The 14,419-nt window shown below is 46.9% G+C and overlaps 1 protein-coding gene across 1 annotated transcript in view; it reads left to right on the top strand.

Annotated features, from left to right (window-relative positions):
• The window catches only part of LOC115274569 (solute carrier family 23 member 1-like), a 42,563-nt gene that overhangs the window by 23,741 nt on the left and 4,403 nt on the right, over positions 1-14,419 (top strand). Inside the window, exons 5-11 of the mRNA XM_029917977.1 lie at positions 5,489-5,670; positions 6,578-6,698; positions 7,781-7,937; positions 8,790-9,043; positions 13,043-13,207; positions 13,615-13,723; positions 13,811-13,906. Of these exons, the coding sequence (XP_029773837.1) occupies positions 5,489-5,670; positions 6,578-6,698; positions 7,781-7,937; positions 8,790-9,043; positions 13,043-13,207; positions 13,615-13,723; positions 13,811-13,906 (1,084 nt within the window). The remainder of the gene's footprint in view (positions 1-5,488; positions 5,671-6,577; positions 6,699-7,780; positions 7,938-8,789; positions 9,044-13,042; positions 13,208-13,614; positions 13,724-13,810; positions 13,907-14,419) is intronic.

Consider the following 14,419-nt stretch of genomic DNA (forward strand, 5'->3'; position numbering starts at 1 on the left):
CAGAGCATGATGCAGGGTTCAATCCCATGAGCTATGAGATCACAACCTGAGCCAAAGTCAGATGCTTAACCAACTGAGCCACCCAGGCGCCCCCTCAACATTATTTTTACAAGAGCTCCATATTGTTATATGTTGGGGTAGATTCCACTCTTTACCGAATAGTGTTCCATTATATAATTTTACATATACACAGCAATTTATTTATCTATTCTGCTGTAACCCAAACTGTGTTCAAGGGTAGTTTCCAGTTATTGATAGTTATAGATAGTATTCCAGTTATAGATAGAATTGCTATAAATGCGTGTGCCCTTGTTTTTAGGTAGACGGATATACATATTTCCACTGAATATACACCTAGGAGTGAGATTGCTAAGTCATAAGATATGTGTGTCAGTCAGGGATGACCAAAGAAACAGAACCAATGGGACACACAGAGATACACGCACAGGAAATCTATTACAGGAATTGACTCACGTGGTTATGGAGGCCAGGAAGTCCTTGAGCTGTTGCATATATACGTTGAAATTCATGTTGGTGAGCAACCTGGATTTCCAGTCTTTTTATAGTAGCCTGGGCCAGGGCTTGAGTTACAAAATAGGCAAAGATCAAGCCAGAACACCGTCAATACCAGTTTTTTAAAATATTAAATCTGCCCATGCTCTGTGAAATGTCCAGCACCGGCAGACTGCTGGCTCCGAGAGATGGGCCATATGCCCTCATATTCTCCCACGAAAGGCACACGTGCCCTATTCTGTTGGGAGTTGGGACCATCCTGGGCAATGTAAGTGACTTCAGATGGAGACAGGGCTTACATTGTTCGTGAGCCCACATGTGCTTAGATTGTGGCCTGAGGTATCATCTTGTAGACCCTAGTGACTACATTCAAAGTCATACTTCCCTCCTATTTTTAAGACTTGGGGGCATCCCCATGAACCACCAATATTTAAGATTTAACTATACAGCCCTGTATGACCCACTTGACAGACTGAACTGCCAGTCATTGGCCACAGCCCATGACCCTATATAATTAAACAGGGACAATTCCGGGCCTTTATGCATGCGTAGTCAGCCATGCCACACGTAACTCACTCCACTGGCTGGACTTAGAGTTGCTTTACTTCTCCCACCAAGGTCCTTCTGTTGAAATGTTATATTCTTCCAGCGTCAGACTTTCTCAGTTAGGTGAGCAGCAACTTTAGGAAGGTCCCAACCATTGATTTCCCAATTCAAAGACTCACACGGTGAAATTCAAGCCTTTGTTGCTAGAGTTAGGTTATCTTGTGAGGTAGTGTCTGTCCCGCTGCAGGGTTGGGGGGAGAGAGGACTGTCACTTGCTCATGAATCCTACAAACCCTTCCTGTATACCTTCCTTTTCTTTACCTGACAATAACTATTTCCTTTAATCAGCGGATTTTGTTGATCTGTCCTTCCTTATTTGATGTCTTTTTGGCGTCCCTCAGGATACGATTGGAATCTCTGGTCTTAGAATTATTTGGTGCCCTTCCCTAGTGGCCTAATTGCAGACAATGCAGACTAGTTAGTGATGGTCTGTCAAAGGGAGAGGGGTTGGGTAGCTGCCCCAGACCACAATCTCACCATAAGCCCCCTGGCAGAGCTGAGCTCCTGGCTTCGAACAGGCTCTGTTCTCACTCAGTGTGAACGCTACTACCAACACTTTAGATACCTCAGCAAGCACGGTGCTAGTAAGGGCAGTAGATCTGTCTGAGGTATCACTTGTTGAGTTCCAGCCGGAACCTTCTGTTGTTCTTCTTCCCTTTCAAAAGCAGCCTTGTCTGCACACACCTCTGCTCTGATCCACAGAGCCAAAAGTATGTGTACTTCCATAATCTCATCCAGTCTTCCTGCTTCCTTTTTATCTCAGAGGGAACCCAGAGTTAACAAGGCTTTTTCAGCTTTAAAGAACAATTCTAGGTCGCTCTAGACCAAGACATTCCTAAGAATGTCTGTGTCCAGCTGGTGGGGCGGTGGATTTGGGCCAGGTAGGTTGGCCAATCTCAGAATGCTGTGTGTTGTGCCACCTTCTCCAAATGAGGCTGTGCTTCTTGCCCGGTTTTATGCTACCATGAACGGAATGAATCACGTAACACTCATGGCTTGTGGGTGTTTGTGTGTTTGTTTCCGCTGTCTCCCAGGGAACCTGTATTTGGCTTTGTTAAATCCAAATTGAAACTAAGCAAAGAACAAGAAGTAGAGCTTCCTTATCTTGCTCTGCTAGGTACCAGCGACAAGATTTCCCTTTCATTCAGACCTATTGAGGGCTGGAATTTCTCCCTGCCGCTACCCCCTCCCCTTTTTTTAGAGAGAGAGAAGGAGTGCAAGCAGGGGTGGCAGTGAGAGAGAGAATCTTAAACAGGTTCCACACTCAGCACACAGCCCAATGTAGGGCTCAATTCTTTGACCCTGGGATCGTGACCTGAACCAAAATCAAGAGTCGGACATTCAACTGACTGAGCCACCCAGGCACCCCAGGACTGGACTTGCTTATGCAAGAATCTGATGCCTTTATACTATCCAAGAAGAGAGATGTGACAAGTGAGTTTGTCTCTTCTCCTACCTAAGCACTCTTGGCTCAGATCTCTCCTGTGTCCAGCTCTACAGGGACACAACTCACAAAACTTTGCCGCATTCAGAAGCAGTTATCTTGTTCCAAGGACACCGGGCGAGAGTCATGGAAAATCATTTTCTTGGGGCTTGAACAGTATTGATAGGGAGATGTTGAGGGATACGGGTCACGCTGTGCCTGCATTGAACATGGGATCCCAAGGGGCAGAGACACCATATTTTCTTATTACCTTTATTGTTTATTTTTGTGTTTATGATATATGGAGTCCTTAGAGCAGGAATCAGAAGACTAAGGCTCTTGGACCAAATCCAGCCTGAGGTCTGTTTTTCTAACTGTCCACAAACCAAGAATGGTTTTCACATTTTAAAAGGTTGTTTTAAAAAAGAATATGTGAGAGAAACCACACGTGGCCCACAAAATCTAAAATATTTATCATCCAGCTTCTTACCGAAAAAGTTTGCCTGCGGCCACTCTAAAGCCATGGCCCAGGGTGGGGATTCCTTGTGACTGGTCTAAGACAGCAGTCTCCGCTATTTTCTCCCACAGTGTCTCTGAGGGGCCAACGCAGTGAGCCCAACCCAGAGCCTTATCTGTGGTAGGTTAGCTCCATCTGCTGGTCCAGTGATTTTCATCAATGCTGTAAACAAGAGAAAGTTATTGCAAATTTCAACCTCATTGCATTAATAGGATTGATTGGTTGAATCCACCGAGCCAACCTATTGGAATTTAAGGTAAATATTCTGTATTCAACCGAGTTAGATTTATCCACACACACCGGGAGGATTGAGAACACTGCTGGTCAGCACACCAGCTGTATATCCTAATACGAGCCACCAAAGAAAGTGATGCACGTATAGGACCGACAGGAATGGCTTTACTTGCTGGGCTGTAAATAATGGGGCAGTAAAGGTGAGCAGTGGTTCTGTTTTAAGAACACAGTGGTAGCAGGGAAAGTAAAAAAAAACTGGGAAGAGAAGGCAAGTTCAGTCCTCAACACATTAGACCCATTCACACGTCACCCTCCAGGATCACGGTGGTTTCTATTTTTATACTTATTGTCCTCATACGTAAATGAAATAGCTGACAGCAATGATACAAGAGATGATAAAGACAGATTATAATTATTTTGTTATTATAAGCTGCTCACCCTGCTCATGAACTGGCATCTTATTATTTGAAAGTGGACTTGGATTAGTTGTAAATGTACATTGCAAACTCTAGGGCAACCATTCAAAAAGTTTTTAAAAAAGAAAGAAAGAAGTATAACTGATAAATAAAGGAGAAAAAATGGAGTCATAGAAAATGCTCAATTAAAACCACAAAAAGAGCGGTGCCTGGGTGACTCAGTTGGTTAAGCGTCCAACTCCTGATCTCAGCTCAGGTCATCATCTCATGGTCTGTGAGTCTGAGAGAGCTCTGTTGGGCTCTGTGCTGACAGTGCGGAACCTGCTTGGGAGTCTGTCTCTCCCTCTCTCTGCTCTTCTCTCACTCACTCTCTCTCTCTCTCTGTCTCTCTCTCTCTCAAAATAAAATACATAAACTTAAAAAAATACTAAAACACACACACACATAAAGAGTAGAAGACAGAAATAGGAACAAAGAAGAAAGGCAACAAATAGAAAACAGTAACAAATATGATAGATACCAACCCAACTACATCAGTAATCATTGGTTAGATGTACCCATTAAATGAAAGAGATTGTCGGAGTGGATTTAAAAAATGTGACTCAACGAGGGGCACCTGGGTGGCTCAGTCAGTTGAGTGTCTGACTTTGGCTCAGGTCATGATTTCACAGCTTATGAGTTCGGGCCCTGTGTCGGGCTCTGTGCTGACAGCTCAGAACTTGGAGCCTGCTTCTGATTCTGTGTCTCCCTCTCTCTCTCTCTCTCTCTCTCTCTCTCTCTCTCTCTCCCCTTCCCTTGCTCACACACACTCTCTCTTTTTCTTTCTCAAAAATAAATAAAAACATTTAAAATATATGACCTAACTAAATGTTGTCTGTAAGAAACCTACTGTAAATATAAAGACACACAGAGACTGAAAGTAAGTGGGTGGAAAAAAATATGCCATGCTTACACTAGTCGAAAGAAAGTAGGAGTCACTCTATTACTTTCAGAAAGAGCAGACTTCAAAACAAGGAGAGTTATCAGGGCTGAAATGGAATGTAGGACATCCAAACTGAGAGAGTAAAAAAAGAGAAGAAAATAGAAGTAAAGTAAATTCAGTAAAGTAGCGGTTGGCAAACTTCAGTGCAAGACCCGAATCTGGACTGCTGCCTGTTTATTTATAGCTTCCAAGCTGAGAATGGTCTTATATTTTAAATGGTTGAAAAACAAGAATACTATTTCATGATGTGTCAAAATTTTATGAAATTCAAATTTCAGTTTCTACACATGAAACTGTAATGGAACACAGCGAGGCTCATTTCTTCACATCTTGTCTGGAAAAGTTTCGACCGAGCTCATGTGGCCGATCAAGCCTAAAATATTCACTATCAGGTCCTTTACAGAAATAATTTGCCAATGCTTGCAATAGAAAGTGGGGAAACAGAAAAATAAAGCAACAAGATGTTCAACACACTACAGGGTGATGTTAGGATTGCAAGTCCCCCCCCCCCCCGCCATCATCTCTATGACCAATAAGTACTTTTGAAGGCTATTTCCTGAAAACTTTTAAATTAAGTAAAGATGTCCAATGGGTAGTTGGACATCCAGAACTGGAGAGAGGAGCGAGATCAGGGCTCTCTATGTCTCCTCTGCGGTTCAGCTGTGTCCTGCACTGCCTCTGTCTGCGACGCCCAGGGGAGAGTGGGTTGAGGAGGGGGCTGTCACAGCTGGGTCTCCCATGGCGGCCCCGGGGCCTCCGGGAGCTTCAAAGCACACGAGCTGTATTTCCCTCCTCAGCTGCAGGGCACCATCATGGTTGCTTCCTGTGTCCAGATACTGGTGGGATTCTCAGGCCTCATTGGGTTTCTCATGCGCTTCATTGGCCCCTTGACCATTGCTCCGACCATCTCCCTGGTGGCCTTGCCTCTCTTTGATTCTGCGGGCGACAACGCTGGGATCCACTGGGGGATCGCCGCCATGTAAGTACTCTCTGGGGATGGAACGGCATCTGTGTTCTTTGTAAGTTTCTGAGTTCTGGATATTGGCAAGCTCTTGTGGGTTACTGATACTTTCGTGAACACTCCGATACTTTAAAAAGCAGCGAAATTGCTACAATTCATTATTATGACGATTTGTTATATTTTTAGTACTCAAAAACAATGAAGTAATGAACACTTGGTGTTCACACACACACACACACACACACACACACACACACACACACACACACACAAATGGATGCTGCCGGTCCTCTGCCTGCTCGGTTTTCATGGAGCAAACGGCTGTAAATCTCTGGCACCTGGGAAGGATGTAAAGGCTTGGCTCAAGTTCCCAGTAATCTTATAGCGTAGGAAAGAGACCAGCCTTGGATCCAAGTAGCTGTGACGCCAGCAGACGGTGATGAGAATCGTAGAATGCCGAGCACGTTCAGGGGAGGGGGTGACAGTAGGGAACTGGAAGTCAGGAAGGCTTATGGGAAAAGAGGCCTTAAGCATTTCAACAGAGCTTTGAAGGGATTTGGGGATGGCACTGGACACACTGCCGCTGCGGTCTAACCACAAGGACATGAAGAACGGCCCGGGAGAGAAGGCAGTCGTGGGCTCTCCCCTCTCCGGCTCCACCACTGGATCCATCCAGCTGCCCAACCCCGGGGAATAACAGCCCCCCTTCCCGCCCTTCCTATCCAGCCACCAGCAGCTCTGAAAGGGAACAGCCCACCTTTCTAGAGATGGTAGGACACGGACTGCATTGCCGCGAGGGGCCTCGATGGGGACCCTCCCGGGGTGGCCGCTGCCACCCTGTCCCCAGTGGAGGCTCAGCCTCCTGGACGCACACTCAGGACAAGCCCCAGCTTGCCAGGCTGGGCGAGGCGTGTTTCTGTTTCAGGACCATCTTCCTCATCGTGCTGTTTTCTCAGTACCTGAAAAATGTCACCATGCCCCTGCCCGTTTACGGAGGAGACAGGAAGTGTCACACGTCTAAGCTCTACTTGTTTCAGGTCTTCCCGGTAAGAAGCACCCCCCCACCCTCTTCTGTTCTTAGGGGATGCACCCGGAGGGTGGGGGGCATCCCCTGGTGCTCCCAGAAGGTCCCCACAGCAAACGCTGTCCCCTCATGCAGTGGCTTCTTCTCCCTGAGCTCCGTGCGTCCACTGTAGCAGGAGGCCCGGTGACCCTCGTCTCGGGAATGCCCCGTGGCTGCTGGTGCAATGCGGTCCCCATCATCCCGCAGCGCTGCTCTCCCAGGAGCAGGGCACCCTGCCCCAGGTCACTCCTCCGGCACCCATGTGGGACAGCCTTCTCCCGTTCCTGGGGCCGTGCTCCTAGCAAGGGTCACACCTAACTATACAAAACTAAGGACCAAATTGCTGAGACCGAGGTCCTCCCTGGTGGCTCGTGGGTAATCCAGATCCCTCGTGGTGACACTGGTGCCTCACTTCTCAGACACCCCCTGCTGGACTTTGCATCCGTGTGAGATCTGTGTGGCCGCGAACCACACAGTATGTTTTCAGGTTTATTTGCACCGTGAACGACATCTCACATGGTGAAAAGATAATTCCGCATCACGGCCGTCGCTTACCACCCTGCAGGTCGGTGGCTCTGCGATTCACTGCGCACAAGAGTCACTTGGGGACATCGCTCAAAATACACATTTCTGGGGTCCCGCCACCAGAGATTATCAGTGTATCTGAAGAAGTGTCTTTAAGAAATCCTGCTTCAGGCTCTGGAGAGCAGTGATTGTAATTCCATTGTACAGATGAGGAAACTGAGGCTCAGGGAGTTTGATCCAAGGTCATGTGATCAGCAGACAGTGGAACGAAGACAGAGGTCATCCTTCTGACCCAGGCTGTGCCTGTTTTGCCAGACATTTCTGCCTCTATTTGATACAAACCTTCTGTGGTTTATTTTCTATGTTCCTTTAATGCACTAATTATGACGCGGATTGCTGTTGTCACTGGAAGGGCCTGGAACCCAGCGCTTCCTTATTTCAAAGAGCTTCTCTGCCCTCCCTCCCCAGCCCAGCACCTCCGGGAGGTGTTGGCAGGGGCTGGGGGTCTAGGCCGGGGAGTGAAGCCCCTCTCTCTGGCAGGTGCTGCTGGCGCTCTGCATCTCGTGGCTTCTCTGCTTCGCGCTCACCGTCACCAACACCCTTCCTACAGCCCCCACAGCCTATGGGCACCTGGCCCGCACCGACACCAAAGGCAATGTCCTGAGCCAGGCTCCTTGGTTTCGCTTCCCTTACCCAGGTAATGAGAAGATAGGGCCCCTTTTTGCCTGGACGGGTGTGTTCCAGGACTGTCCATGGGGTCAAGGGCACTGGATGCAGCACTGAATAGGGGCAGAGGATGGACCTACTCCAAAAGATCTGACAAGAAGGAGCAGGCTCCAGGGAGTCTATATCAGACCCCTAGGAGAAGAAGGAGACCCTCAGGTCGTCCAAGAATCCTCTGCGGGTGTTCGACCAAAGGCTCCCATTCCAGGACCTTCCTCTGAGATGGTCAGCCCCCCTCATCCCCTCCTGCATGTTTCCCAGAACCCACAGCCTGAGAGCAGGCAGATCAGAGAAATGTCAGCCTTCTGGCTAGACCTTTGGGACTCTTCCTGGATTAGTTGGATCCTACCCAAGGGAGCCCTGGGCTGGATTAGAACATGTGCACAGTGACCTCAAGGTCGGGGTGTATGACTTCCCCTCAGGGAGGACTGGTAAGGCGGGAGTCCAAGTCACAGCCTCTGGACAGTCATGGGGTTTGGAAGACACACTACCTGGTCTTTAAAGCCTCCCAGGGGGCGCCTGCAGTGCCTCAGTAGGTTAAACGTCCAACTGTGGATCAGGTCATGATCTCGAAGTTCATAGGTTTGAGCCCCGCCTTGGGCTCTGTGTTGACAGCTCAGAGCCTGGAGCCTGCTTCGGATTCTGTGTCTCGCTCTCTCTCTCCCTTCCCCTGCTCACGTTCTGTCTCTCTCTGTCTTTCAAAAAAAGAAATAAAGGTTAAAAAAAAATGTAAAGCCTTCCAAAGACCCCTCTGGCAAAGAAGTTATTTGGGGTTCAGCAACCTGCTGCCTTCTGGATTAACATTCCCTCTGTGTTGCTCCTTCAGGACAGTGGGGCCTCCCCACCGTCAGCCTGGCTGGGGTCTTCGGAATCATTGCAGGGGTAATCTCCTCAATGGTGGAGTCGGTAGGCGATTACTATGCCTGCGCGCGGCTGGTGGGGGCCCCACCCCCTCCCAGGCACGCTGTCAACCGAGGCATCGGCATCGAGGGTCTTGGCTGTCTGCTGGCAGGGGCCTGGGGGACAGGAAACGGGACCACCTCCTACAGCGAGAATATCGGGGCACTGGGTATCACCAAGGTAAGTCGGCTGATGGTGGCTTACGGGGCGGGCTGGGGGCCTCGGAATCTGTCCTCAGCCTCAGCGCTTGAGTCTCTTGTTGTCGCTGTAACAAATTATCACAAACTTATGGTTTCAAACAACCCAGATCCGTTCCTTGACTGATCGGGAGTTCCGGAGTCCAACACGAGGCTCAGCGAGCCAAAATGAAAACGCTGGCAGGGTTGTGCTCCCTTTAGGTTTGATTCCAGACTTTGTTTGTTGTTCCTTATGAGGAGTATAAACAAAACCAAAACATATGTTCTGATGTGGTTAAATTCTTTCCACGTGTCCTGTAATCCAGACAGTTCCATAAGTAGGCTCTTAGGCTGGAAAGAAGAAGAAACAAAGGTAGAATCTGCTACGTATCATGGTATTCATGGACTTCAATAGTTGACGCAAGAGTATCTTTAAAAAAATACTTTAAAAAGTGCTTTTAATTGTGGTTAAAGACACATAACATAAAAACCGAAATCTGGACCTATTAAACAAGGCCTATTCTCCTTTCTCCTCAGCACCTGCCAACCACCATTCTACTTTCTGTCTCTATGAACTTGACTAGTCGAGGTACCTCATAGAAGTGGAATCGTACAGTATTTCTCTTTCTGTGACTGGCTCATCTCACTTAGCAGAAGGTCCAGGACTGTCCATAGACAGTCCAACAATATTCCATTCCATATATATATATTTACACACATGGATATACATACATACAGTTCAATAATATTCCTTTCCATACACACACACACACACACACACACACACACACACACACACCACGTTTTGTTTCTTCTTCGCCTTTGGATTTCATTCTAGCTCCTCTCTGTGGCCCTCGACAGCCTTCAGGGAGGAGCCCTTGCCCTGTTCTTCATCTCTTGTCCCACGTGTCTCTCTGCATCTCACTGTGCTCCAGAGTTTCCTTCCCACCTCCCCCGACCCCAGCTTTACTGAGACATACTTGACATGTAACAGTGTGTAAGTTTGAGCTGTATGATGTGTTTATTTGAAAATACACTAACAGGGGCGCCTGGGTGGTTCAGTGGGTTAAGCTCCTACTGCAGCTCAGGTCATGACCTCACAGTTCTTGAGTTCAAGCCCCGCGTTGGGCTCTGTGCTGACAGCTCGAAGCTTCGGTTTCTGTGTCTCCCTCTCTCTCTGCCCCCTTCCCCGCTCGTGCTTTGTCTCCCTCTCCTTCAAAAATAAACATTAAAAAAGAAAAAAAATACACTAACATATTGCAGCATGATGGCACCATTAGCTAACACTCCCATCATGTTCTATACTTACCATTTCTTTTTTAACAGTGAGAACATTTAAGATCTACTCTCTCAGCAACTTTCAAGCGTATATATAATATGGTGATGTTAAGTATAATCGCAATATTGTACATTAGATCCCCAGAACTTATTCATCACCTTCTCACTGGAAGTTTGTACTCTTTGATGAACATCTCCCCATTTTCTCCACCGTGGTAAGCACCACGCTCCTCTCTGTTTCTGTGAATTTAGCTTTTTTAGATTCCACGTGAAGGATCCCATACGGTATTTGTCTTTCTCTGACATAGTTCACTTCGCATAATGCATTCAAGGTCTCTCCATGTTGCTGCCAATGGGAAGATCTCCTTTGCTATGGCTGGGTAATATTGCATTGTGTATATACACCACATTGTCTATCCATTCACCATCAGTGGACACTTGGGTTGTTTCCATATCTTGGCTGTTGTAAATAATGCTGCAATGAACACAGTTGTGGATATCTTTTCCAGTTAGTGTGTTGGCTTCTTCGCATAAATTCTCACAAGAGGAATTGTTGGATCATATGGTAATTCTATTTTTAATTTTTTGAGGAAAGCCATCCTGTTTTCCATAGTTGCTGTGCCGATTTAGGTTCCAATAAACATTGCATAAATAGTACACAAGGATCCCTTTTCTGCACATCTCCACCAACCCTTGTTATTTCATATCTTTTTTATGATAACTGAATCTAACAGACGTGAGGGGCTATCTCGTTGTGGTTTTGATTGCATTTCCCTGGTGACTAGTGATGTTGAACATCTTTTCATGTACCCGTTGGCCATTTGTATGTCTTCTTGGGAGAAATGTCTGTTCAGTTCCTCTGCCCATTTTTAAATTGTTGTTGTATAAATATTTTGTGTATTTTGGATGTTAACCCCTTTTCAGATATATGGTTTGCAAATACCTTGGTCCGTTCTGTGGGCTGCCTTTTTCTTTTGTCGAGAGTTTGGTGTAGTCCTATTTGTTTGTTTTTGCTTTTGTTGTTATACTTTTGGTATCATGTCCAAAAAAATTGCAAAAACCAATTTCTAGGGGATTTCCCCTATATTTTCTTCTAGGAGTTTCACGGTTTCAGGTCTTACATTTAAGTCTTTAATCCACTTTGCATGGAATTTTTGGAATCATTCGTTCCTTATATGTGGTTCTCTGGGTTCCCAACCCTGTTTATTAACGAGACTATCGTTTCCCCCACTGAATATTCTTGGCTTCCTTGTCAAATATTAGTTGACCATGTTTGCATGGGTTTATTTGTGGCTCTCAGTTATGTTCTCTTGGTCTATGTGCCTGCTTTTATGCCAGTACCATACTGTTTAAATTACTATAGCTTTGTAGTATCATTTGAAATCAGGAAGTGTGATTCCGTCAGTTTATTCTTCTTTCTCAGGATTCCTTTGGCTATTCGAGGTCTTTTGTATTTATATATGAATTTTTAGATTTTTTTTCTGTATCTGTGAAAGTGCCACTGAAACGTTGTTAGGGATTGCATTGACTAGACAGGTGGCTACAGCATGGACATTTAACATTAATTCTTCTTATCCATGAACACAGGGTATCTTTCCATTTGTTTGTACCTTCCTCCATTTCTTTCATCAGTGTCTTATAGTTTTTAGTACAGATCTTTCACCTCCTTGGTTAAATTCTTCTTAAGTAGTTTATTGTTTTTGATGCTATTATGAGTGGATTGTTTTCTTTATCTATTTTTCAGGTACTTTGCTGTTTGTAGCGAAATGCAACTGATTTCTGTATGTTGATTTTTGTATTCTATGACTTTTTATTGATTCATTGCTTCTAACTCCTTCTTGGTTGAGTCTTTAGAACTTTCTGTATATAGGATCATATCATGTCTACTGTCATATATTTATGCCTTCCTTGTGTTGAGGTGTGTTTCTTCTGTACCCAAAATGTTGAAGTTTTATCATGAAAATATGTTGTATTTTGTCTAATGCTTTTTCTGCATCTTTTGACATGATTGTAGGGTTTTTATTTTTCCTTTTATTTATGTGGTATATCACATTTATCATTTGTATATGTTAAAACATCCTTATACCCCAGGGATAAATCCCACTTGGTCATGGTGTATGATCTTTTTAATGTGATGTTGAATTTGGTTTCCTAAAATTTTATTGAGACTTTTCACCTCTGGATTCATCAGGGGCATTGGTCTGTTTATTGTGGTGTCTGTGTCTGGTTTTGGTATCAGAGTAATGCTAGCCTTGTAAAATGAGTTTGTCAAGTAAGTATTATTAATTCCATTTGGCAAATTTGGAGGCTGATATTTGGAGAGTTTAAGTGATGTACCCAAAGTCACACAGCTAGTTAGAGACAGAACTGGGTCTCGAATGCCCGTTCTTATCTCTCTTTTTTAATATAATTTACTGTCAAATTGGTTTCCATACAACACCCAGTGCTCATCCCAACATGTGCCCTCCTCCATGCCCATCACCCACTTTCCCCTCCCCCACCCCCCATCAAGTCTCTGTTCTCAGTATTTGAGCGTCTCTTATGGTTTGCCTCCCTCCCTCTCTGTAACTTTCCCCCCCTTTCCCTCCCCTGTGGTCTTCTGTTACGTTTCTCAAGACCCACATATGAGTGTAGAGTGTGGTTTGGGGTTTGGAGTGCCCCTGGGGCAAGGCAGAGGCCTGGCTGGTGCTGAGCCACCCATCCCCCATCTCCCTGAGCACTACAGGTGGGGAGCAGGATGGTGATGGTCGCTGCCGGCTGTGTGCTGCTCCTGATGGGCGTATTTGGGAAGATAGGAGCTGCCTTTGCCACCATTCCAACCCCTGTGATGGGAGGCATGTTCCTGGTGATGTTTGGGGTCATCACCGCCGTGGGGATTTCCAATCTGCAGGTGAGGCGGGGCACCCTTCGAAAAGCAGCTGGGCCATCTCTGGAAAGGAGCTCATGAGAATGGGGATGAAGAGAACAGGGCTGGGGCAGGGGAGGGGGAGGAGGAGGAATCCTGGGTTCCCAGAGACCACAATGGCCTCCACGTGGAAGAAAGAAAGAGCCGGATGCATCCAGACTTCTAAACACCAGAAACTGCATCAGTCTGACCTGGGTTGCCTGGACCACTCCACTCTCAGGGTCAAGTGGGAAGCCTGGCCTGACCTGCCTGCTGAGTGTGACTCACGGAGTCCAGCCTCCCTCCCCCATCTCTGGTGGCGGTGGAGAGGAGGGGGCATTGGAGGGACTTAGATCGCTGTGCAGCATGGGTGCTGATGGCTCTGGGCTGCCCTGGGGGCTTCTCTCCTGCAGTACGTGGACATGAACTCGTCCAGGAACCTCTTTATCTTTGGCTTCTCCATCTCCTGTGGCCTTGCCATTCCCAGCTGGGTGAACAAGAACTCTGAGAAGCTCCAGACAGGTGATTCTCTGTCTCCTAGACTGTGACCACTCCAGGGGCAGAGGCCCTTGGCCCCTGGGAACCCTGGTACTTTTGTCTCCATCCTAGGGATTCTCCAACTGGACCAGGTCATCCAGGTCCTGCTAACCACGGGCATGTTTGTCGGTGGCTTCCTGGGCTTTCTCCTGGACAACACCATCCCTGGTAGGGTTCACCTTCGTTCTGCAAACTAGCAGTTTGGGGAGGTGGCCAGCACTTGGGCCACCCCATTGCTTCTCTGACCCCCATCACCATGTTAGGCTGACACGGCACATCTCGAGCAGGCCCTGGGTCCCGTGGGGATGTGCAGGACGGCGTTAGCTTTCTAGGGCGGCCATAACAAAATAGCCCAGACTGGCTTAAACAACCACAGTGTATGTCCTCACAGTCTGGAGGCTAGAAGACTGAGATCAGGAGTGGGCAGAGTTGGGTTCTCGTGAGGCCTCTCTCCTTGGCTTGCAGACAGCGGCCTTCTTGCTGCGTCCTCACATGCCCTTTCCTCCGTGCGGGAGCATCCCCGCTGTCTCTCTGTGCATCCTAATCTCCTCAGGTTGAGACACCAGGCAGATTAGATTAGGGCCCACCCTGAAGACCTCGTCTTTAACTGAATCACTCTGTTAAAGGTCCTATCTCCAATTACAGTCACATTCTGAGATAACGGGGTTAGGGCTTCCACCC

Source organism: Suricata suricatta, chromosome 2 (assembly GCF_006229205.1).
Source record: "Suricata suricatta isolate VVHF042 chromosome 2, meerkat_22Aug2017_6uvM2_HiC, whole genome shotgun sequence".
Lineage (NCBI taxonomy): Eukaryota > Metazoa > Chordata > Mammalia > Carnivora > Herpestidae > Suricata > Suricata suricatta.